Source organism: Nannospalax galili, unplaced genomic scaffold, assembly GCF_000622305.1.
Source record: "Nannospalax galili isolate Female #2095 unplaced genomic scaffold, S.galili_v1.0 scaffold1327, whole genome shotgun sequence".
NCBI classification, from domain to species: Eukaryota; Metazoa; Chordata; class Mammalia; order Rodentia; family Spalacidae; genus Nannospalax; species Nannospalax galili.
In genome coordinates this window covers 290,159-315,132 of record NW_008355982.1, presented here as the reverse complement: position 1 = coordinate 315,132, position 24,974 = coordinate 290,159, and the positions used below count along the sequence as shown (strand labels likewise).

The 24,974-nt window shown below is 42.6% G+C and overlaps 1 protein-coding gene across 2 annotated transcripts in view; it reads left to right on the top strand.

Moving 5' to 3' along the window:
- Ttc28 (tetratricopeptide repeat domain 28) overlaps positions 1 to 24,974 on the top strand; it is a 617,298-nt gene that overhangs the window by 335,339 nt on the left and 256,985 nt on the right. For both annotated transcript variants that reach the window (XM_029556666.1, XM_029556667.1), the window contains 3 exons: positions 10,904 to 11,051; positions 19,762 to 20,034; positions 21,285 to 21,415. In XM_029556666.1, the coding sequence (XP_029412526.1) occupies positions 10,904 to 11,051; positions 19,762 to 20,034; positions 21,285 to 21,415 (552 nt within the window). The remainder of the gene's footprint in view (positions 1 to 10,903; positions 11,052 to 19,761; positions 20,035 to 21,284; positions 21,416 to 24,974) is intronic.

Genomic DNA, 24,974 nt, shown 5'->3' with positions numbered 1-24,974 from the left:
AAGCTGTCAATCTCTTCCTGGTTTAGCTTTAGTGGTTCCCATGCCTTTAGATATCTGTCCATTTCTTTTAGGTTTTCAAATTTCATAGCATATGGGTTTTAAAAGTATTCCCTTATAAGTTTGTAACTTTCTGGTGTCTGTTGTGATATTTCCCCTTTCATCTCTGATTTTGTTGAATTGGAGGTGCTCTTTCTTTCTTTTGGTTAACTGGGTTAGCAGTCTGTCAATCTTGTTTATCTTTTCAAAGAGCCAGCTCTTGGATTTGTTGATTCTTTGTATTGTTTTCTTTGTTTCAATTTCATTAATTTCTGTCCTGATTTTTGTTATTTCTTCTTGTCTGCTGGGTTTGGGTTTCATATGCTGTTGCTTTTCCAGTGTGTTGAGTTGCAGTGTTAAGGCATTTATTTGTGTTCTTTCCAATTTTTTGATGTAGGCTCTTAGAGCTATAAACTTACCTCTAAGGACCGCTTTCAGTGTGTCCCAGAGGTTTTGCTGTGTTGTATTATCCTTTTCATTTAGTTCCAGGAATACTTTTATTTCTTTCTTAATTTCTCTTTTGACCCATTTATCATTCATGAGTGTTTTGTTTAATCTCCATGTGTTCATGTGGTGATTAGGGCTTCTTCCAGTGCTGATTGTAAACTTTATTGCGTTATGGTCTGATAGAATGCATGGAATTATTTCAAACTTTTTGTATTTGTTGAGGTTAATTTTGTGCCCTAGTATATGGTCGATTTTGGAGAAGGTTCCACGGGATGGTGAGTAGAAAGTATGTCCTTTAGTGCTTGGGTGGAATACTCGGTAGATGTCTGTTAGGTCCATTTGATATATTGTATTGTTTAGTTCAGATGTCTCTCTGTTAACACTCTGCCCTGTTGACCTATCTAATGGAGATAGTGGGGTATTGAAGCTGCCTTCATGAGACCTACACAAGATCAAGCCAGTCAGCATTCTAGCATGGAGGGGAAGAAGGCTCTTGAGCTCCCCCACTAGCTGAGGAGCTTTTGATAGTTGATGGCTTTGGGAGAGGGAGAGTCTGTTTTTTAAGGGTATGGTTCCATATCCACAAGTATATGGGTAGCACAAATTGGACTCTCCAATTTTTAAAATAAATTATTATTATTTTTCTTTTTGTCTTTTTTTTGAGACAGGGTCTCCCTGTAGCCCCCGCTGTCCTGGAACTCACTATGTAGATCAGGCTGGCCTTGAACTCACAGTTACCTGCCTGCCTCTGCCTCCCAAGTACTGGGACTACAGGTATGCATTACCACGCCCGGCCTAAAAAATTATTTTTTTAAAAAAAAGGAACACCAAGTTGGAGTGTGTGTGACTTCTAGGAGGACTTAGGGGTTAATATGATGGAAATACGTATTATGAAAGTCTCAATGAATTAATTAAAAATATATTTAAATTTTTTTAAATGGCGAATTTTGCTATGTATATTTTACCACAATTAAAATCTTATGTGCTGCTACCTTAATAAAAGCATCATGTGAACCTTTCATTTTTCTCCATTATTTTTCTTTTATATTTATTATTATTTTTAATTATGTGCCTATGTATATCTGTGTATGGATATGTGCACTCTGGTGTTACTCTTTTTGTGTTGTGGAGTATGTGCTATTAAGGTTTAAGATAATTTGTCTTTTCGTTTGATTTACAAAAGTATTTGGGAGCTTGTATCTAATCCTTAAAAGATTTTAGGGTTACCTCTTCAGAGGGGGATATGTTGGAGGGGAGGGAGTGGACATGGATTTGATCAAAACACCTTGTATACATGTATGAAATTCTCAATAAAGTTTTTGTAAAAATTTTAAAAGAGATTTATTATTTTTTGTGTGTGTTTGTGCATGAATTTATGTGCAACATGTGACCACATGTGCCATCAGAGGCCAAGGGCATTGATTCCCTTGGAACTGGTAGTTATATGCCGGTTGACATGAGTACTAGGAACTGAACTCTGGCCCTCTGCAAGAACAGTACAGTGCATGCTCTTAACCACTGACCCATTTCTTCACTGTGTTCCATTTTTTACGTGAAATGTGTCTACGTAGACAATAACTAACACGTGTATGGCCATGGCAGGAGTATTATGAGGAGAGGAATGTACACTTACTGCTCAGTTTTCCTGTGAATTTAAAATTCCTTTAAAAAACTTTATTGGACTGGTGAGATGACATAGTGGATAGCAGGCTTGCAACCTGTTATCCCATGTAAAGATGGAAGAAGGGAATCAACTCTATAAAGTTGTCCTCTGATCTACATACACACTATACATGCGTCACCACCACCGTCATCACAATTTTATTAATTTAATAATTTATTAATTTTATTTTATTAATTAATGAATTCTTTTCTTAAAACTTCAAGTAACCTCCCATTCAGGAGTGTGGCTGTACACTTGGTGTGATGCTGTGGACTGTCATTTGAATTAAATTTGAGCAGAAAAGTGTTGATGGCCTATAATAGCTGCTCATAGCCGTCATTTCTGTGGACCTCAGGCTGGGAGAAGTGGATCAGCCTGGCAGCCTCTGGGATTGCTCCATGATGGATGCAAGATGGCAGGAGCGTTTTAAAGCCTTTGAACATCAAGGTTGCTTTAATTCCAGGTTGCTGGTGACAGTTTCCTGGTGCTCTCTGCTCTCGGCCCACCATCTTTTTTCCTTCTGTTTTACTTCTGGTGTTACCATATTTCCCAGGCCCAGGCTACGCCTGAAAGCACACATTCTCCATGTTACCAGTGGAGAGAGGCTTGGCAGGTAGGAGCACAGACTCATTCTAAAACCAGATGACTTCCTGGAGCATTCAGGCAATTCCCTGGTTTTCTTCTTGGCCTAACCTGACACGCTTCCATGCCACACCCACGGGAGAAAGCCCAAAGATACAGAAAGTTCAAAACTGTTGCTCTGGGGCCTCAGGTGCCTTTGATTGCATTTTTTCTAAGTGGTAGAAGAGAAACTCCAAATAAACTCCAGACAAGGTCCACACATTTTTCAAAGCTGTCACAGCACTAGGAAGTGGCATCTACTTAATTCCTGATTGGCATTTCATCTTTAACTTCTTATCAAACTGCAGATTTTTCCCTTGAGCGTGTCACTTTAATAACACTTTTGATATGGTTCATCTAAAATTAATTTTGGGAAAAGAAACAGTTGATATGATATGAAACAATCAAAACTGAGAACAGATTTCCTTTCAGTATTGATTCTGGACTGACCAGAAGCCAGGAGTGGAGAGAAACACAACTCACAGCTGCAGTTTGCTCAGAATATTGTGTTTAGGCCATGTGGTCAGCGGCTCTGGGTTCCAGACAAAATGATGGTGTTTCTAAAAGAGCACCATCTCTCCACGTTCCCTCCACACAGTAAATCAGAGCAGGGCAAAGGACAGTGAGGGATGAAGTATAGTTTTCTGGAGAGGGAGGAATGATTACTCCCAGCTGAGCAGGTAAAACTCATTTGCCACATGAAGAATGCATTCTTTGCTGATTCTCCAGGCTTTATTTTATTTTCAATATAAGGTTTCAGCAAATAGGAGCAGGAGAAAACTCACTTCAAAATACCAGGAAATAAAAGAAGCAAATTGTGTTGTAGCCAGTAGACCAGCCTCTGTCCAGAAGCTTGCTGACGGCTTCTTTTGTTTCTCTTTGATTTAAAGCCTTGTGCCCATAATCTAATTAACATCGAACTGAGTTCCAAGTATAGTGGCCTGTTTGGTTCAATAATAACACATTTATATGAAAGGTTAATGAAATGAATTTTCCCTGTATCCAATTCATTAAAAATTGTTCTACAATCAAGGGTTGCTAATGGAATAGAGATTAAATATTCATGTTAATAAATTTTCTGTGTCATTTCTGATTTTCCTTCATTTCTGTCCTCCATAAGTTGGATTTTATGAGTAGAAGGAGCTCTGCCACAAAATGCTGATTTAGAGGTTAATTGCACGTGCTAATTCTTTTATCAAAGATGTGGTGTGGACCAGGGGGAGGAAAGTCTGGTAGCTGGGCTGGTTGGCCTAGTGGCTCCTTGCCTTGGGGCAGCTTTTATAAACACTTCATTTTGTAATGGTTATCCAAAGAACTCCTTGCAGGGTATTGTGAACATCACTGACAAACTTTGGAAAGCAATCAGCACAGTTTTAGGCACACAGTAGCTGGTCAATAAACAAATAACTTAGGAAGGTTTTGTGGGAGGGCACATGCCAAAAGAGGAGAATTGTAGTGGTTGAACCAAGATGACTGGCCTGGAGTCTTCTTAAGGCTAAGGTAAGTGTCAGGCTTGGGCCTCAGCAAACCTGGTAGCAATTCTAACAGTCCTCGAACCAGAATCAGAGTCTCCAGGAAGAAGGAGTGTTTCCTATTCCTGCACATAAATCTTTAGTCTTCTGTTCTCTACCAGCTCCTTCTTTTCCATGCAGGCCTGTTTAAGAGTGTGAAAATGTGTTGTGGCAATGGATTGTATTCAGTAAGGAGTGTTAATTCTCAGAGAATCGAAAAACAAGATCTCAAATCCCACCTTTTCTTTTAAAAATCACTTTTTATATATTCTCTGGTTTAGTCCTTTTCTATAGTGAGTGGATGTAATTGTGCGTGCACACCGATATTAGAGGCTTTCTGTTTTTGGCATCTTGTAATCATTTTCATTTCTGACACTGTTGTGTTAAATTACAAATCAATGTTCTTGCTTTTAAAAAATGAGAATCAACACTTCCATTTTCCCCATTTTTACTCATTTTTTAAATAAGGGAGAATTTGGTAGTCTTGTGGCTTACAAGTATCATTGAATAGAGATGGTGATGGTGTGGTGGGCATGCACCAGCCAGCAGGTGTTCTCCATGTTATACACGTGCTGGGTATCTTCTGTTTTCAACTGAAGACTTGACACACCTGGGAAGAGGGAACCTCAACTGGGGAGTTCCCTCTATTGGGATAGCCGATGGGCATGTCTGTGAGGCATTTTCTTGATTGTTGAATGATGTGGGAAAGTAGCCCACTGTGGGTGGTACTACTCCTGGGCAGGTAGTCCTGGCTATTATAAGAAAACAGTCTGAGCACAGGCTAGAAGAGTGAACCAGTAAGCAGCACTCCTCCATGGTCTCTGCTTCAGTCCCTGCCTCTAGGCTTCTGCCCCGATTTCCCTTGATGTTGGATTGTGACCTGGGAGTTGTAAAATGAAATGAAACCTTTTTCTCCCAAAGTTGTTTTGGTTAGAGTGTTTTATCACAACAATAGAAAACTAACTAGGACACTAGAGATCAGCACTCTTCTGAGGGACTGAAAGCACTCAAATTCAATTTACAAGGTAACCTTTGAAAGCACAGGTTAAGTCAAAGCCAAATTATTTACAAATACTTGAACTAAGTAATAGCTTATTCATTGTGCATATGAATGCACACTCTATCCTATGTGATACTACATGCGGCTGTCACATCTGATGTGCTATAAGCACACACATGCCCCTGTGTGCACAGTAGTTACCTCCTCACTCATTTGGACCAAGGAGGGTTTTAGCTCAGTGAACCAGGAGTGTGGTACAGGGAATGAAGACTTAAGTCCCTCCTATTTCCAGGAGTGCTTACAGGGTAGTTTTACTGTTTTAAATGTTCAGTCTTGGAAATGTTTTCCTTTTAGCCCTCTGGATGGCCACTTAATCAAAAACAAATGCTAATAATCCTAACAATCTTTTTTAAAAAATATTTTTTTTATTATTTTTATTTTATGTGTATGAGTGTATTGCCTGCTTGTATGTGAGTGCACCCGTGTCATGCAATGCCTCGGAGGTCAGACGAGGGCTTCGGATTCCCCTGGAACTGGAGTTAAGGATGGTTCATAGCCACCATGTGGGTGCTGGGACTTGAACCCGGGTCCTCTACAAGAGCAGTCAGGGCTCTTAACTGCTGAGCAGTCTCTCCAGCGCCATTGCTAACAATCTTAACAACACTCTGTACTACTTCGTTATCAGTTACCTTTTTGCTACTGCTGGAGTATTACAGCGGCAGTCCTTTAGTTAGCCTTTGCTGCAGCTAGCAGCAAAGATATTTAGAGCTTTCATGTTCTTCTTTTTCTAGACTGTAAGGCCCAAGAGTCCTGCTTCTGTTTCTTGTTATGCATCACAATGCCTGGCACTGTGGATCCCTAGGGAATAATTGAAGGGAGGAAGAAAGGAACGAAAACCTGTGGTCAAGTTGTTATTTTATGTGTGAGGTCACTTCTTAGTGTGCATGGAATGATCATTGTAATTTCTTTTGGGTAAACCACAATAAAATTAATGAATGGTTATAGGAACCTGACAGTCTGGGCATCCTGCCTTTAGTGCATTAATGAGCACCCTGTTCGTTTTATTCTTTTAGGTAAAGTTTCAGCTTGAAACTGTTGTTCTGGGACACAGGTGTTCTAAGTAGCTGATCCATGTTGCCCTTCCTTATCCCTCTGCTCCAGGAGCAGTACCCATGTATGGTGGTGTCTGGAAGCAGGGGCACCTGTGATCCGGGAACCAGGCATTCGATATTGGCCCACAGGCTTCCACAGCTTGTGCTGAAGGGAGAAAAATGTGCCCCTCCCCCAGAGAAGTGGCTTCCTGTGGAATCTGGGGTGGGAAGAGAAGAACTATAGTGTGATTTTATTTGGGAAGCACAAATTGAACTAGATGAGCTTTTTTAAAAGGACCAAAGAGGAGCTAGAGAGATGGCTCAGTGGTTAAGAGCACTGGCTGCTCTTGCAGAGGACTGGGTTCTATTCTAAGCACCCACATTGCAGCTAACAACCGTCCGTAACTCCAGTTCCAAAGAATTTGATGCCCTCTTCTGACCTCCTGGGGCATTTCACAGCACAGGTGCACTTATAGGCAATACACTCATACACATAAATATAAATCAATAAAATATTTTTAAAAATTTTTTAAATAGAGGACACAAAGTTGGGGGTAGGGAGGTGGGGGTGCATTTGAGGGTGAACGGGGGAGGTTTGAATATGATCAAGATACATTGTTTGAAATTCTCAAAGAATAAAAATTACATACACACACACACACACACACACGCAGGACCCAGCAGGGGAGGAGCAGATAGGCTATGGGATGTTACAGCAAATTTCTTGCCAGCGTGGTAGCAGCTGGGAATTTCAGCTCACCCTGATGTTGGCTTTGGCAGTCCTGGCTGGCAGAGACCCCTGGGGTGGCCACCATTATTTCCCCAGAGTCAGTAGTTCCAATGACTTCTAGTCAGGTAGTTTAGATTTTCTCTGGAAGCCTGACAGCAATGAAGGGGTCTCAATTCTATAGTCTCCCAGTTGCTTACAGTCTTCGGGGAACAAAGGGATGAGCAAAGGAAATAGTGACTGGAATTGAATGGTGTCTTTTTGAATTGTAAACTATTTATTGGAATCTGCCTGCATTCTCTTAGTCTATAATTGTGTGTTCTTGTTCTTGTCTTCTCTCATTGCCTAGTAATGAAGGTAGCTCTTGTTTCGCATCAGGTGCTGTGCTGAATTCCCTTTACTGTATCACAACAAACTACAATCCAGGCTTTATCACCATCAGCTCACACTTCATTGTGCACAGAGGTCTAGTGGATTCCTTTAATCTGTAATGATTTGTAGTTACAGAGAGTAGAGCTTGGGGGAGCTGGCAGAGAGCCACTCAGAGTATGGACTGTCAGACGTGATGACTCAGGCCACCTGATGGAATCTTGTCAAGGTGGATTGGGGATCCGAAGGGCACAGGGGCTGAGGAAGGCCTTTGAACCTTCTCTTCTGAAGAAAGGAAACCCAGGTTGTGGGAGGCATGGTCTAGTCTTCTCTTTTCTCTTATGATTTTGAGTGTCTGAAGAAAACAAAGCATATACTGTCTTGAGAGATGCTGTGTCAACTTGACTCCACAGCTTGCATTTTACATTGGTGTGTCAGGACGGCTGTGTGGAGATCAGAAGACAACTTCTGGTGTTATTCCCCGCTGTCCACCTTGTTTGAGGGTCTCCCATTGATCACCGCTGCACATGCCTGGGTAGCTTGCCCATGAGCCTCCAGGGAGTCTCCTGTTTCAGCCTCCCATGTTGCTGTGGGCACTGTGATGACAGATGTGTGTAACTGTGCCTGGCTTTATGTGGGTTCTAGAGATCTGAACTCAGGGCCTCATGCTTGCATGGCAAGCACTTTACCCACTGAACCATCTCCCCAGCCCCATAGTTTGGACTTAACACTGAACTTGGCTTACTTTTTCAGGGGTGAGTAAATCATACTTTTTGTAATTTTACTTGACAGACCAGAAAAGCAGTTGCTCTCTTGGTGGAATAATAAATGATAGAGTTTTGCTTTAAACATGCAAGAAGTTACAAAAACTAAGACTAATTTAAGATTTCTATTTCTTATAATACATACCTGAAATCAGTAACTATAGATACTTTTGTCTCCCTCCAGAAGTAGTAATTTTTATTTATAGGAATTTGACATCTTTATATATTCTTAAGTATTATTTATGGTTTTTTGAGACCGGGTCTCACTCTGTATGTAGCCCAGGCTGGCCTGGAACTCACTATGGAGACCAGGCCGGCCTCAAACTCTTGGCAGTCTTCCTGTCCCAGCTTCCCTGATTGCTGGTATTTCAGGGGTGCACCATCTCACCTGGCCTGTGTGTGTATACAGTGTAAATAAGTGCATTTTTGTAGTTAAGCCTTCATGTGGCACCTCTAGATGTATGTAAATGGTGATTATTTTTAGATGGAGTGTACTGTGTGTTACAGTTTGGATTATAGGAACTCTAAAATGTGACATGAAAGGGTGATGACAGGTACCTGCAAACACATCAAGGGGGAAAGCAATGGTGAGTGCAGTGAGAAGTGACCCGTGGACTAGTGACGAAAGCGCGTGCTCAGGTCCTTGTCTTACTACAATGTTTGGGTTTTAACAGCTGCTGGTTTAAACTAATAGAAGCTAAATAGCCATAATAATTTGAATGTTCACTCTGTTTATGGATTATTTCTCAATAGGAACCCAGAATCTCTTAAATGATCTCAACACACTGTTATTAAAATGAAAAGGTAGATCTGTGTGTGAATGTGAAAGTCAAAGGCCCTCCTGTTCTCCCTGTGTCTGTGGTAGGAAAGTATAAAATTACCTCTGAAGCTTAGTGAGCAGTAGTTTTAGGAGTTTTAAACTTTTAGATCTCATGAATATAATTTGTGAAAATGTGTAAGTATGCCGGACTGAAAAGTTTAATTTGTGTTATAAATAGTATTGTATGAGTATTTAGGTAGAATAAGAAGTCAATTATTTTGGAAACAGATGTTGTCATACAAACAATGAACAACATTAATAATGTCATTTTTAGGTGTCATTTAAGTGGAAGGTTCTTCAGTGGTTACGTAACAGCAACACTCTGACCATTTACTGATTTTACTCTGTGGACTTGAAACCAAACTGCACCTCAAAGAACTGTCCACATTTTAAATATTAAAATTCTAAATTTAGGATCTGGAGCTAGAGCTTAGTTGGTATATTTTTTAGCTTGGAAGGACTTGAGTTTGATCCCCCAGAACCCACATAAAAAGCTGGACATGAAAAGCTGCATGTGAAGCCAGGCATGGTGGTGCACATGCTTAATCCCAGCACTGGGAGGCAGAGGCAGGTGAATTTCTGATATTGAGGCTAGCCTGGTCTATATACTGAGTTTCAGGCCAGCCATGGGTACAGGGAGATCCTGTCTCAAAGAACAGCAGCAGCAAAAAGCTGGGTGTGGTGGCTCATGCCTGTAACCTGAGCTGTGGGGAGACAGAGACAGGAGAATTCCCAAGGCTTGCTAGCCAGCCCGCCCAACAGTGAGTCCCAGGGAGAGACACTGTCTCAGAAAACAGTGTGGATGGTTCCTGAGGAACAACACCAAAGTTGATCTCTGGCCTCCACACACATGCACACAAATATGGGCGCACATACACAAGAGAACATGCACATACACACAGAATCTTAAAAAACAACAACAAAACTTAAACTCTCAATTTAAATATTTCCTAATTATTGGATAATTTCTTCAATTAGTTGAAAGAGAAATGTCCTCCTGTAATCACAGTTAGTAATACCAGTTTTAAAACTGATCAGTGAAAGATACAAAGGACTGTAATCTTAGTTGCTTTGAAGCAAATCACATGTATTGTAACTAACCATTTTAAAATATGTCTAAGTAGTACAGACACATAACCTAAGGTATGGCAGCTTGGGGAGACAGAGGCAGGTGGATAGTCAGGGCTACATAGTTTCAAACAGTGACAGCAAGCATGTGGAACCAAATTAGTTTTTTTTAAATGATATAACAGGGAAAATGCAACATAACTTGAATTTTTCTCTCCCTTTTTTGTGCACTGCACCAGATATCTTGGGGAGATATCAACAAATCTCCAAATACCCACCCTTGAAGGGGCTGGTCTCAAACTCACTGGTGTATCCAAGGATGACTCTGAACTTCTGATCTTCTTGCTGCCACCTCCTGAGTGGGACCGTAGACCTGGGCCTCCACGGCCAGTTCAGAATGAGAATTTCTGTTGGGCCACCATACCTAGTGTAGTGTATATGGTGGGGATGGAAGCCAGAGCTTCTCATGGTAGGCAAGCGCTCTGCCAGCTGAGCTGCAGCCTCAGCCCAAGAACTGTTCTTAAATCTCCAGAAACCTTAAAAAGAATATGGGCATAAATGCCAAGGGATATGCAGAATCAAAGGGTCTGAGACACGAAAGGGAGGAGAAGTGTAAGTGCAAGTTGCCAGAAAGAAGGATGCTGAGAAGAAATGAGGCCTTTTGGTTGGTTACCAGCCCTTTATTCTGGTTTTGAGCCAAGGACATTTCAATCTTAGTTCTGGTAAAGAATCCCTGTGGTATTTCCCTGTGATAAATAACATGTGCTGTCTTCCCTTTGTTCGCAGGCATACTTCCGACAGGGTGTTGCCCTCCAGTACCTTGGCCGGCATGCCGATGCCCTGGCAGCCTTTGCATCTGGCCTGGCTCAAGACCCCAAGAGTCTCCAGCTTTTGGTGGGGATGGTAGAGGCCGCCATGAAATCTCCCATGAGAGGTCAGTAGGAGGACGTTCTTCTGACTTGAATCAAAAGTAGACCACTTCCAGCCTTCTTGTACTTAAGCCTCAGGCATAGGGCATTGATATTTGCTAAGAGCAAATATTTTAGAGAAGATGAGACTCACCATTGGTACTTGATGCTGAGGCAGAAGGTCTGCTCTGGGCATCTGTGGGCTATTGATGAACTACTACCATGGACAGATGAGATCACTTCTCTGTATTTTAGGATTATTTAAATAATCCTAAAAAACATTTAAAACATTTAAAAATGTTTTTAAGATTCTATAATTCTAAACCACAAAACATCTAACAATTAAATTGATTTTTCTTGGATGGACAAATATGCTTTTTAGAAATAAATAAAATACATTAAATCTTCCTTCTGTCTTCTTTCCCTTCTGTCACGAGTAGGACTAGAGGATGTGTGAGTTAAGAGTATCTTAGTCCTTGCTGTCCCCTATAACAACAGAGGAGCCATGGCCAAATAGGTTTTAATATTTATTAGCACGAGAATGATGAACACGATAGATAACGCAGTCACAAACAAGCCAATTTGGGTAGTCATCAATTTAGCAGTTTAGTTCAATCGTAAGCTCCACTCCGTCTATTGCTATCTCTCCCGGGGACTTCACCAGTCACAAATTCCAGTGGTGAGTGTAGCTCGTGGTCAGTGCAGGTTCGATGGTGTGACGCCTCTTAGGCCTCGGTGATGGGGAGAGTTCGGAGACCCGACACGGTCCTGCCTGGAGGTGGAGAGGATCTTTGGGCAGCAGCTCTTCTTGCCTTAGGCAGATGCACTCTGAGGACTAGCCTCTGAGCCTCTGCTTATATTGAGAGTTTGACATCATTGCTGATGTAGTCTCTCAATAAGCAGCTGTCGATTAGTTCGATAAGCAGGTCCCCCAGGTGCTTATCACTAGCTGACATGCCTAAGTTTCTATTCCTAAGTTCATTTCACAATTCATAATTTCACACGTTTCATAATTTCATAATTCTTATAGATTATTCAATAATCACACATTCTAAAGCAATTCCACCTTGTTCATGTACTCTATTACAGAATTTACATTTCTGCTCCTGACACCTTCCCTTCCTCCCTCCCTCCTTCCTTCCCTCCCTCCCTTTTTTCTTCCTGGCAAGAGCTCATTCTGTAGCCCAGGCTGACCTAAGACTCACTATGTAGTCCAGGCTAGCCTGACACTTGAGGCATCCTCCTGACTCAGCTTCTTGATTGCTGGGATTATGGGTGTGAGCCCTGTGTTCTACTTCTTAAGACAAAATGTGTGAATAACCATCAGCAGCATTTACATTTTTCAGAGGAACATTAAGAGATTATATTGAATCAAAAAGAGAGAAAAATGAAACGGAGATTCTATTTCTTTTCTCTGTTGCTTTATTCCAACTGGTATTCTGAAAAACAAGGGAATGGATTGAAAATGCTACTGTGGATATTGGATGAGATCTAAGCTCCCTCTGCCCCAACAGCTTGGCTTCATTTTGTAGAACAGTGATTTGATTTTATTCTTTCCTGTGATGCTAGAGGTCAAACCCAGGGTCTGAAGAGTACCAAGCAAGCACTCTGTCACTCAGTGACCTTCACCCCCAGCCTGAGAATGTTGATTGTTTTGAAGAATGAGCCCTTGGGAATTTTGACCCAATGCATGGACCCATTGTCACCGTTGGCTGGTGATGGAGTGTCTAAGGCAGATTCATGGTGTGCGGAGGAGACCAATGCTGTCTCACTTTCATTGGGTTGTCAAGCAGAACTCTGGTTTTTGCCTCTGAAATAGTCTTTGTTTTAATTGTCTGTGAAAATGAATCTAACAGTCTCAATGATGGTGTCGTTCGACATTATATCTAGTTTTGAAATGTTTGCAGCATTAGGTAGCTTTAATTTACTGCCTCATATTGAACTTGGCTCCAAGTATGTGCTAAATGAGAGTTTGAGGATCTGAGAGGTACTCAGATGGTCTCTAGGCAATCCATAGCTATAAAAGATACTTTCTTGAAAGTTAGAGATTTCATTAAAAAAAAGAGGTACGAAAACCTCTTCATGCAATGTTGTAGGCCATGCAAAGCCACACCTGTACTGCAGGGACCCATGGCTTCTCCCACAGAGGGACCTTGCTGTTAATAAACTCTGACTCAGAGTAGATGTGCCATGGAGCTCCAGGGCTTGCAGGGAAATAGACACAAAAAAACAGCCTGTCTTCCTTTCCATTTTCTCCCGACACCCTTCCACAAAGAAGATACACAGTGTTTTTATTCAGTTCAGAGATATCACCTGTCTATTCCGAGGCATTTCTGCTGCTGCCTTAGAATATAAGATGAACAGTTCATATCAGCAGAATTACATTTACCATTTTGTCTTTGAAGCAATTTGTTTAGAAAAATGTACAGATGTCTTCCCTGTACTGAGAGAACAGCTCAGAGCCGCCGCCATCCTCAGGGTTTTCTTCTGTGCCGTGTTCGCTCCCATCTTACGGTGAGTGACCCAAGACTGACCCTGGAGAACACTGCTTTGCACAGGTGCCTGGAGCACGTCAATATTTTCTTCTTTCCCCTCAAGGCAATTTAATATAGCTGGTTTATTTTTAGCCTGGCCTTTACCACTGCTCTACTCCAGGTGGGCCTCTCCTGAGCACGTTTTGGAGGTACTTTTGCTTTGCACAGCGCTCCTGCATCCATCCTGATGGCCTGGTTTCTGATCACATGGTAGCAATTCATAGAACCTGTCATGATTTGCTGCTCATTTTTCACCCACTGTTTATGTTAGCCTCCTGCATCTTCCCAAATTTCAGACATCGGGGCCTAGTTGAGTGGGCTGGACCCTCACAGATAGGTCTGATCTGTTGTGTCCTTTGGTTTTGTTTTGTAGTTCTTTTGTTTGTTTGAGTCAGGCTCATGCAGCCCAGGCTGGTCTCTGGGTCACAGCGTGGCTTAGGCTGGCTTTGAACTCCTGATCCTCCTGTGTCTAGCTCCCAAATGCTGGTATTATAGGCATGAGCCAGTATGCCTGGCTTGATTTGTAGTTCTCAAATGCAACAGAGAAAACTCCTTAAACCAGGTACTTATGTAAAACAGACCAAACTCCCATGACTTGACAGGATTCCTACAGTTTGTTCTTTTTGAAAAAGATGTCATCTTAGGGCTGGGGATGTGGCTCAGAGCTAGAACAAGCTTGTCTAACCTGGGCAAAGCCCTAGGTTCAATCCCTAGTACTACAAAGGAAAGGAATTCACTTTTAAAGGCAAGGCCAGTCCATATTAATATACTTTAATGCCTATATAAATATATTTATCTTTAGTAAGACTAATTTGATTTTTTATTATTGTTCCCTATACTTCTAATTGAACTGCCTGATTTATTTTATTTTCATAATTTCACTCATGCTCGCAAACCAAATATCAATTAAACTATTTCTCCTGTGGCTGTAGCTACATTACCATGTAGGATACATGTAATTAACAAACATGTAAGATGGATAGATATGAACTGAGAGGGTTTCAGTGTCACAACCTTCCTTTGTTATCTTGGCTGTTTTCCACTTCTTTTCAGTCAGTCTTGCAGCAATTTCAGCTTATTGTGTTTTGTAAATGTTTAAGTAGATTTGGATGCTGTACCACACGCTACTGCCAGCCGTGAACTTGATAATACAATTAGGAAGTGAGACTGAATTTACCTTTATTTGTCTCTGAAGATGCCAGGGCCACTTCTTGCTGAGGATCCATCCTCTTGTGTATCTTTTCCTTCTATTAATTCAGCAATCTAAAGACTATTATGTTTATGGGCCGTCGCCTGTTGTGTTTCTATCATCTCTGGAAGGATCCAAGGAGGCTGCTTTTATCAAGCACCTATGGACAATGGCTGGTGAACATTTGAGCTTTTCCCTCACCAGCAGTGGGGCTCCCCTGTGTTAGTCTGTGCCTGGCCTCTGCAACACCCTCACTTCTCATTCTCTTTTAGGGACAGGCAGTTTTCACAGGAGGCCTGTTTGGAAATGTTAGAAGCAGGCTTTCCCCATGAGAATGGAATATGAGTCCAGCACTGCCATTTGCTAATTCTTTGACCTAGTGAGGTGGCTTGTTTCCCCTACACCCAGCCTCCCTCTGTCGGAGGATGTGTTGATGCCCACCCCCCCAATACTCTGAGAGCCATACGTGGAAGTGAAGCAGGCCCTGCAAAGTCCTTCTGGAAGGTGGGCCCTTCTCCTGGAGGATCCCAGCCCCGATCCCACTCTCATGTTTCTGGCAGCCATGGTACTGAGGCTGGGAACAGGTACTTCACAGTCCCCAGGGTCCTCTTCATGAGCCCTTATAGAAGAATCTCTAAAGCCTCACTTTCATCCTCATCTCTACCACTTCTGGATGTCCCTGGACAGCACTATGGTTTCTAGTATCTCCAGTTTCTATTTGATGCCACTTCCTCTGTGAAGCCTCCCCACCTTTACCCACAGGGGTCCCAAAACTTAGCCAACTGCCCTAACAGCTGGCTGGGAGCTACCCCATCAGTTTATAGGTTATTAAGAGATCCCAAGACCCTGATGAGTAGATGCTCACAAAGGCCTTCTCCTCACTTGTTATGTATATCTATTGAAAGGCCTGGTTAGGTGGAGAAGCAACCGGCTATTATGAGGCATCACTGAGTTTAAGATGCAAAATCTCTAATGAGTAGTGTTCATGGGAGAGGTGTGCATCTCCGAGCTAGTGAGGTGTTGGTATCTCTTTACAGAGGGTGATTGTTTATTACTAGCCTCTCCTGCATCCTCACATGCTCCTCAAGTGTCAAGAAATGTGACTTTATTCATCTTAAATTCTTAAAGACTTTACATTTCAAAAACCCATAACTGCTGATCAGTTAGTGTTGCAAAGGGTCTCTATGTTCTTACGGATTGCTATGACATAGCTATTTCATGTATTATGCATAAATTCTAGGAAGAAAACCATCTGAATAGCTATAGGCTGCCAAAATTCTGTTCTGTCCAGTCTGCTAAAAATCACAAAATTGGTCCCTTTGTTAAATAGAGCAAGTTGACCCTAGAACAGAACTAGAATGGTGGAGCAGGAAAGGATCTTGAGATTATCTGTGGATTAAACAACCTCAGTTGGCTAGATATGGTGGCATGTGTCTCTAATCCTGGCTACATGGGATGCTAAGGTGAAGGGATTAGTCAAGTTGAGGAGTTTGAGACCAGCTTTGGCAGTGATAGGTAGGAATGTTGGAGAGAGCGAGTGGGTGGTGGAGAGCACGAGTGGATGGATGAGGCACCGAGGCACAGATGGAATTCTCAGAGGGATACAGCTTTATTTCGCACGGGGCACCTTTCCCTCGGGGAAGGGAAAGATGTCAGCGAAGGGAAAGATGTCAGGGAAGGGAAGGGAAGGGAAGGGAAGGGTAAGATGTCAGGGAAGGGGAAAGATGTCAGAGAAAGATGTCCACCCACGGGTTGTGAGCTAAGAAAACAGGGAGGGGGAAGCAGGAAAAGCAGGTAGGATTAGGGTCTGGTAGTGTTTACTTTTTCCCTCTTAAGATGAGAGAAAAACAGCTTCTAAAATCTCTGGTTATCAGGTAGAATCTGCTTATATTGTCTTTGGAGGTCAGAGGAAAAGCAGGCTGCTTCTCAGCAGAGTTTGTTCTTCTTGACCTCAAAGGTCAAGGTGCTTATCAGCTAAGTTCCCTTTTCCAGGCTCCAAAGTCTGTAGGTCCCTGTTGGGGAGGGGGGGAGCTGCTGCTATTTGGAACCCTAACAGGCAGCATAGTGAAAACCCTACCTCAAAAACACCAACACTAAAACCCACAAGACCAACTGCTATGAAAACTTCTTAGTGACCCGTGAGACATACTTATAACTCAAAGCAGAGAAATTTGACATTAAAATGAAACTTACACACAGCAGAGTGGACATCCTGTGCAACTTGCTGTACACAGGCAGAGATGTACACATACACATACTCATACCCATACACACACGTATACACACATATATGAATAACCACGCACATGTGCGAATGTGTAGATTTGTGTGATGGTTGCCGCAGTCACAGGCTCTATATCTGGCGGTGTGAACAGAGCGGCTGTGTGGTTTTAAGTACAGATTTGTTTTTTATCCCTAGCTCAGTTTTCCCCCATTATTTCACATCAGCTCTGTCCCTACATATGTTCTCTGGTCAACTCAAGCTGGCCTGTTAGCAACCTCTGTCATTCTTGCATCTGTCCTGGCTCCTCAGTTTAAGACAACCCTTCCTCCTCAAATGTCTTCCACTCAGAAGACAGGAAATGACGTGTTTAAGCCCTACCCTTCCTTTAACAAATCAAATTCTCCCAGGAAGCTTTTGATTCCTCTTTTTGAGACAGGGTCTCCCTCTAGTCCCAGCTGTCTTAGAACTCACTATGTAGACCAGGCTGGCCTTGAACTCAGATCCACCCGCCTCTGCCTCCCAAGTGCTAGGACTAAAGGCATGCACTACCAGGCCCAGCTGAAATTTGATCTTTCACTGCTAATTTCCTTAATCCCATTTTCATTTAGCCAAAACATGCAGCGGAAGAATTTTTTTATCCTTTGGGATTCTCTAGGTGTCTCTTTACCCTTGTCCTTTAACTGTTGCCAAGGTCAATGATACCTTTGTCTGCCGTCAGTCTTTTGGGAAGTGTCTAGACACTTCTGTATTTTAGGAATTTCCCATCTAGTGCACCTGCTTCATGCCTTTCTCCGTGAAGGCCAAAACATCAGATCCTAAATTTCCCACCCTCCTTTGCAGCTGGGATCCCAACTTTGAATCAGAAGCTAAGGCTCAAGGAAGAGAGGGTGGCACAGAATTTGTTCTGGTGGTGTTGGATACCAACACTCACTTTCCAAGGACTGTATTCAGTGGCGCAGCTGGTGCTGCAAATGGGACTCTCTGCGTTCCATTGCAGTGGCTCTGTTGCTTCACCAGGCAGCTTTTATGGTATGATTTTGGCTGTGACTGGGAAACATGAATTGCCACCTTCCACATTGTCACTCAGTGTAGTTATAATTATAGTCAAGGTCTCTGTAGCTTACAACTAAGAATCTCACTGCTGTGGTGACCCTGTGGTCCCTATGGTGGGCTCTTATTTTGACTCTGTCCCAAGTGTCTGCCCTTAGGTAAATCAGTTAAATACTCAGATTCTTCATTTTCTAAAAATGCTGGTGCTTTGGTATCTATTACTCTGTGTCTGCTGATGGGGTTCCTGCTGATTTCACTGGCTTCCAGCCCAAGGCAGGCAGCATCAGAGTCCTGCTCACAGCAGCAGTGTGGTGGCCTGGTTCTTGAACCTGTATTTATCCCCATTGGTTAGTGTGGTTTACTGGTACTTCTGCTGCTGCATCTTGGCAGGTGCAAAGCTGTTCTTTGTTCTCTGTTTAACATCTCATTGAAGGGAGAAAAACGCTTCAGGTACCAGTAAGTTTCATGGTTTCCGTAGTAATGTTGATTCAGGCGAAAACTCCTTAGTGGAGAGTTGAGAAGTCATAAATTATAGAAATTACATTTTAATGCAGTACTATTGCCTAGGAGATTCAAGATTTAAAGAGATCAACCCTTTTGCAGCTTTTAATGTGGATCATCAGAGCCACTAATGTGAATGAGACTTTTTATTTTTTTTTTGGTCTTTTTGAGACAGGGTCTCCCTGTAGCCCCAGCTCTCCTGGAACTCACTATGTAGACCAGACTGGCCTTGAGCTCACAGAGATCCGTCTAAAGGCATGCGCCACCACACCCGACCCATGAATGAAGCTTTTCGGGAACAATAACAGCAAATGTGTTGTCAGAGCCATCTCTTTGTAGGGTAATAGCTAATGACTCTGAAATTGTCTTGATTGAAAATAAAAAGGAGAGGGAGAGGAGATTGTCATGTGCATTTAAACTTCACTTAAATGGAATGAGCCCTGCGGCTTTAATCTGTGTTAAAATAAAGTCAACATTAATTTTACCTCTTTCCAGCTCTCTTGAGTACAGAGATGATTTCCTTTTGGTTTTGCTTGGTGGCATTTTGGTGTAGGTACACTGGTGTCAGAAGAAGCATAGTCCATGGGTTCCCAGTGAAAGTGGTTGGTTTTAGAGTTTCCTTTAGTGTGTCTTCTAGGAGAAAATATGGGCAAGTTTTATTAATCAGTCATTCAAATTTGGTTTTGATGAATATTTATTGAATGCTAGGGACCCTCATGTTAGACATGTTAGGGACCCTCACCGTGTGTCACTGGGGAGGGCTTTACCATGTGCCTGCACTATACCACTTGCTATGAGTTAGAATAAAGTATTCGATTTAGCTAGGAACATACTTTTAATTGGTATATGTGGAACAACTCTAAAATGAGTAATAGCTAAATGGTGCAATACTAACTATATAAAGGAAGTCTAGTGTAGACATAGGAGTGGATGGGAGCTGGCAGGATAAAGATGGTACCCAGAAGAGGGCAAAAAGAAGTAGGACAGGAACCATTCATCCTAAGTGTTGTATCATGAGAGCCAGAAGGAAGGATGAATGTGGCCTGCAGGGAAGGGTGAGGAGGATGGAGCTGGGGGCAAGTGTGTGAGGCTGGTCTCTGTGTGCATGGGCCTCAGGTGATGCTGGATTCAAGGTTTAAAGAACTCATACTTGAGCGAGTCCATACACGTTTCTAAAGCACTTTAGAAAAGATCATTTTGTCTATCAACCTTCATTCTCCTGTTTTCTTTTTCTTCAGACACCCTGGAGCCCACTTACCAGCAGCTTCAGAAAATGAAACTGGACAAGAGTCCCTTTGTGGTCGTGTCTGTGGTTGGGCAGGAACTCCTGACGGCTGGCCATCACGGGGCATCTGTGGTTGTCTTAGAAGCTGCTCTGAAGATTGGCACCTGCAGCCTCAAACTGAGAGGCTCTGTTTTCTCTGCCTTGAGCAGTGCGTACTGGTCTCTGGGAAACACAGAGAAGAGCACTGGATACATGCAGCAGGACTTGGATGTAGCCAAGACCTTAGGTAGAGTCACGTTTGCTTCTCCTCCTTTTCAGCAGCATAGCCTGCCAGGAATGGGAGTGGCACATGCCGGAGATTGGGTGGCCCACTGAGATGGCCCATGGAACATTCTGTCTTGGAGCCCTCAGGTCTCTGGGATTTTCATACAAGGTTCCAGCACTTTGGATTATCTTATTCGTCACGTTCCTCGGCGTTTTTGGGCTCACAAATTTAATACGGGTGGCTCATCTTCATCTGAATTTTGACCTCCATGAGAATTCATTATTTTGCAAAGGAGATGACAGAGTGCTGAGGTTAAGAACATGCATCATGGAGCCAGACAACCCTTGGAGTGGCCCTGCCACTACTAGCTGTGGGACTTGGGTGGGGGGGTGTTGTCTGTGGCTGTTTTGGAGAAGACAAGACCTCACTGTGTAGCCCGGTTTGGCCTTTAACTTGTGAGCCTCCTGCCTGCTGGCTGCGATTATAGACACGTGCCAACCATGCCCAGTTCCGCTGTGTGAATTCAGATGTGCTTCCTAATCTGTCTCAGTTTTCTCCTCTAAAATATAAGCATGGGGGGCTGCAGAGAAGGCTCGTTGGGTAAGAGCACTGACTGCTCTTGCAGAGGACCTTGATTTGATTCCCAGCACCCACATGGCGACTAACAACCATACATAACTCCAGTTGCAGGGGATCCAATGCCCTCTTCTGATCTCCACGGGCATTGTATGATGCGGGTGCATTTACACACGTGCAGGCAATACACCCATACACATAAAATTTTTTAAAGAGCATAGTGTGTGATTATGGCCATCACTGTAGTGATTATTCAAGGACTTACAGGATTACAGAAAGGAGGGGATAAGGGAAATCACCTCAGTGTACTTGTAAAGATGTCATATATTATGGGAGGCCTGGAATCAAATGGCTGAACCAGCAAGCTGATAATTGCTCAGAAGCAAAGGTCATCCGCAGAGCATGGGGGAAGACTGGCAGCAGCTGGTTTCCATCAAGGTCTTTAACCTTTCCCTCCTAGGACACCTATGCCCCTGACTGTAGTTGCATGTTACAACAATAATAACACTTGTCTGGAGATGTAAGTTCTCGGATCTTAACTCCCACATAGGCTTGTGGAGGAACCAAATGCTTTTCTAAAAGAAAGTACATAAAATCCTAGCTAGTAAATCTGTGGCTCTTAAATTGAGAGAGCCATTCTAGGTTATAAATAATACTATAACTCAGAGAATATTTTTTTCTTAAATCTAATTCAGGTGACCAGACAGGAGAATGCCGAGCTCATGGGAATCTAGGCTCTGCATTCTTCTCCAAAGGAAATTACCGAGAGGCTCTGACGAACCACAGGCATCAGTTGGTGCTTGCCATGAAGCTCAAGGATCGGGAGGTAGGAAATTTACCTGGAAACCAAACTGCATCTTCTGCAGCACAGCCTTTTTATCTGTGCAGAAAGTGTTTAGGATGCTTTAAAATTTTACCTCAGACGTCGATGATTATCGATTCTTTCATCGATGATTGGGTATTGGATGTCTGTTGCATAGGCCTTGGGTATGTACAGATTTAAAAAAAAAAAAAAAAAAAGGAGGCCTTATCCCTGACCTCAACAGCCTGCTCAGGTGCATTGTTGTAATTCTCTTCAAGTGTGCCAGGAACTACACAGACAAATTAGCAGGAGCCCGTGTGTGACGACATGAGCTTTGAACATGCTTGACTTGTGATGGAGTACCATCATGTTTCTTTGGTGAGTTTTGACACATGTGAGAGAAGCATGTTGGGTTAGATGAAAGACCTGAACGGTCATGGCAAAGAAAGACTGCTAGTGTTCATTAGCAAAGTGGAGTGTAACTTCCTTGAAAAGTTGATATCCAGTAAATGCTATGGTGAGAAAGTTCCTGCCCGTTGTCATTTCATGGGAAGAGGGTGGGGCTGGCACTCAGGCAGACCAGCTTTGATCCCCCAGTGCTTCCTGATGTTTGAAATCCTCCTCTTTTCCTATTCTCCCACTTAGGAAACGATGACCGCTCTTCACTTGAGAGCGTTTTATTGCATTTGTAGTTGTGGTAGAGTTATGTATACATACATAAACGAATATAATATATCAGGGCCGGGTTAATCCCAGCACTCCAGAGGCAGAGGCAAGGTGGATCTCTGTAAGATTAAGGCCAGCCTGGTCCACGTAGTAAGTTCTAGCCAGCTGGGGCTACAGGGAGACCCTGTCTCAGAAGGCAATGGCAGGTGGGAAGAATATAATGTGCAGAGTGCCTAGTGTGATGCCTGGAATTCCATAATGGCATTTCATAAAGAAGTTTCACAAACTGTAGCTTTTATTATCTTAATAGAGGAGAGAGGGCTAATAGCAGAGGCAACAATAAACTTGTGAATCAAAGCACATTTAGTTTCATTTACATTTTAGAATTTTATCATGGAACATTATTACATTTAATTATATTATTGAACTGATTGAGCAACTCCAGGTTTTAGAGCATGGTCCAGATACTGATACAATATTAGAAGAAACTAGAGATTTGAAAATGGTCTTTGAGAATCAGCTGGGTATGGTGAGAACCTGTAGTCCCAGCCACTTGGCAGGATGAGGCAGGAGGACAGCTTGAGCCAGGACTGAGACCAGCCTGGGCAGCAGTGAAACCCTGTGTCAAAAAGGAAGGAAAGGGGCCAACAAGAGGACTCAACTGGAAAAGGCATCTGCTGCCAAGCCTGACAACCTGAGTTTCGTCCCCAAGTCCCACGTGGTAGAAGGAGGGAACCAACTCCCGGAAGTTGTCCTCAGACCTCCACACATATACATGCATCCATATACACAAACATGCATAGACACACAAACCAATAAATAAATATAATAGCAAAAATATTTTTAAAAGGAAAGAAAGTCTGGGTATGTTGATGAACACCTATAATCCCAGCATTTGAAAGACTGAGACTGGAGGATTGCTACAAGTTCTAGTCCAGTCTGGGCTACATAGTAAGACTTTATTTAACCAAAAAAAAGGAAGTAAAGGTGAAAGGGAAGGATCAAAACTGAAATTTCATTTTCTTGGACAGTTGCTGGAGCATACTCCTCACTGCTCATTGCACTCAGGCGATCACTTCGTTTACTTATTTATTATATTTATTCCTTTATTTTCTTGCTGTGTGATCTATCCCTGGATGGCCTAGAACTCTCTGTGCAGACAAGGCTGGCTTTGATCTTATCATAATCCTCTTTCCTCATCCTCCCCAGTGCTGGGATCACAGATGTGGTATACCACGCCAGCAGATGACTTGGGGAGACAGATACACTGATGACATTAAGAAGTGAGAGCCCGAGGATGCATGCTTTTAATCCCAGCACTCGGGAAGCAGAAGGAAGCAGATCTCTGTGTTTGAGGCCAGCCTGGTCTACATAATGAGTTCCAGACCAGCCAGGGCTGCGTAGTGAGGCCTTGCCTCAAAAACCAAAACAAACAAGCAAACAAAGTGAGAGAGGGTGATGTGGTGAAGGGACAGATAACTACAAATATACTAAGGCATTTACACTTTTTCCCCAATTGTGAGGTGTCTGCGTCAGTCCAGTTTTGGCAGGGTGGAAAGACAACTAATGAGGGTCGTAGTCACTTTGTAGACACTGAAAAGGAGGAAGGGACTTTTTCTGCCCTCTCTATTCTCCACAGTGTGATTTTTTTCTATTAGCTGTTTTCTAGGTTTCATGAGCTACCATTGTACAACACATTCTTTGGAAATGGTTGCCTTTTAAGGCTAGAGGGGACCCTGAGGGGACAACGGATCCTTGCTTCCTCTCTCCAACTTTCTCACCTTGCCGTTGGCACCCACACAGGCACCTGTCACCCCGGCATCATCACCGTTACAGTAGCTCTGAGACTGCGTACTGGGGAGTCCACAATCCACCCTGCATGTGGAGAAGAGAGAACCAGGCTGGCTTTAGACATGGTTCTGTCTTCACCTGGGAGGGCAGCAAATATTTAGCTGCCATGCTTTCTAAGCTCTTCTCCCTCCCCCTTGTGTTGGTTACAAGCCTTCTACTTTTATTCTTTTGAAGAATGTGTAAGCTATTCTGCCCCCACCAACATCCTTTAAAATCATTTTGTTATATTTTAGAGAACTTGATCATCTATTGAAATTTTATTAAATTTCCGTGCTGTGGATGAATTATGACTTTATACTAGGGAGTCCTTCATTCAGGAGCCTGTCTCGTCCCTGCATTTATTCTTTCATGTTCCCTCGTTAACATTCACTGGAGGTAGTTTTTCCTATTTATTTGTTATGTTTCAGAGGGTGTGGTGCACTTTCCACTGTGCTTTGTGAAGCAACATTTGATGGTTATAGGAAGTGTTTACCTTGCATGTTTCCAATTCACCATATGAAATTTCTCTCAGTAATTTTATAAGATCATAACTTTCGTTGATTCTTTGAATTTTCTTGTAATGCAAATTGTCTCCAAGAAATGACCATTTGTACGTATGGCAAAGGAAACGTTTTTCACACTGATCAGAACTTTCAGAGCTCTCTGAAACAGCCACACTCTCTTCAGTGTAAGAAGTTCAGTGTTCTTTGTTTTTTAAATTTTCTGTTGTGTATGTTTATTGTACATGGTACTACTGAGTTATGGAAGGAACTTTTCATGTATCTTGTGCTTTGAGACTATCCTCCTACCTCCCACCCTTCCTTTAGCACCTCTCCCCTCCTGCTGGTTCCCTAGACAGTTTTGTTTCTATTTTCATGTCCTGTATACATCCATGATTTATATATCTGTGTAAAATCTAAGAATGACATAAGGGAGTAGACCCCTGATGTAGTCTTTCTGAGACTGTTTTAATTCACTTCATAGGATTATCTCCACTTGAATCCATTTTTCTGAAAATGACGTAGCCTTATTCATGGCTGAAAAAATCCATTGTATGCATGCACCACACTATTTCTGTTGCCGTCTC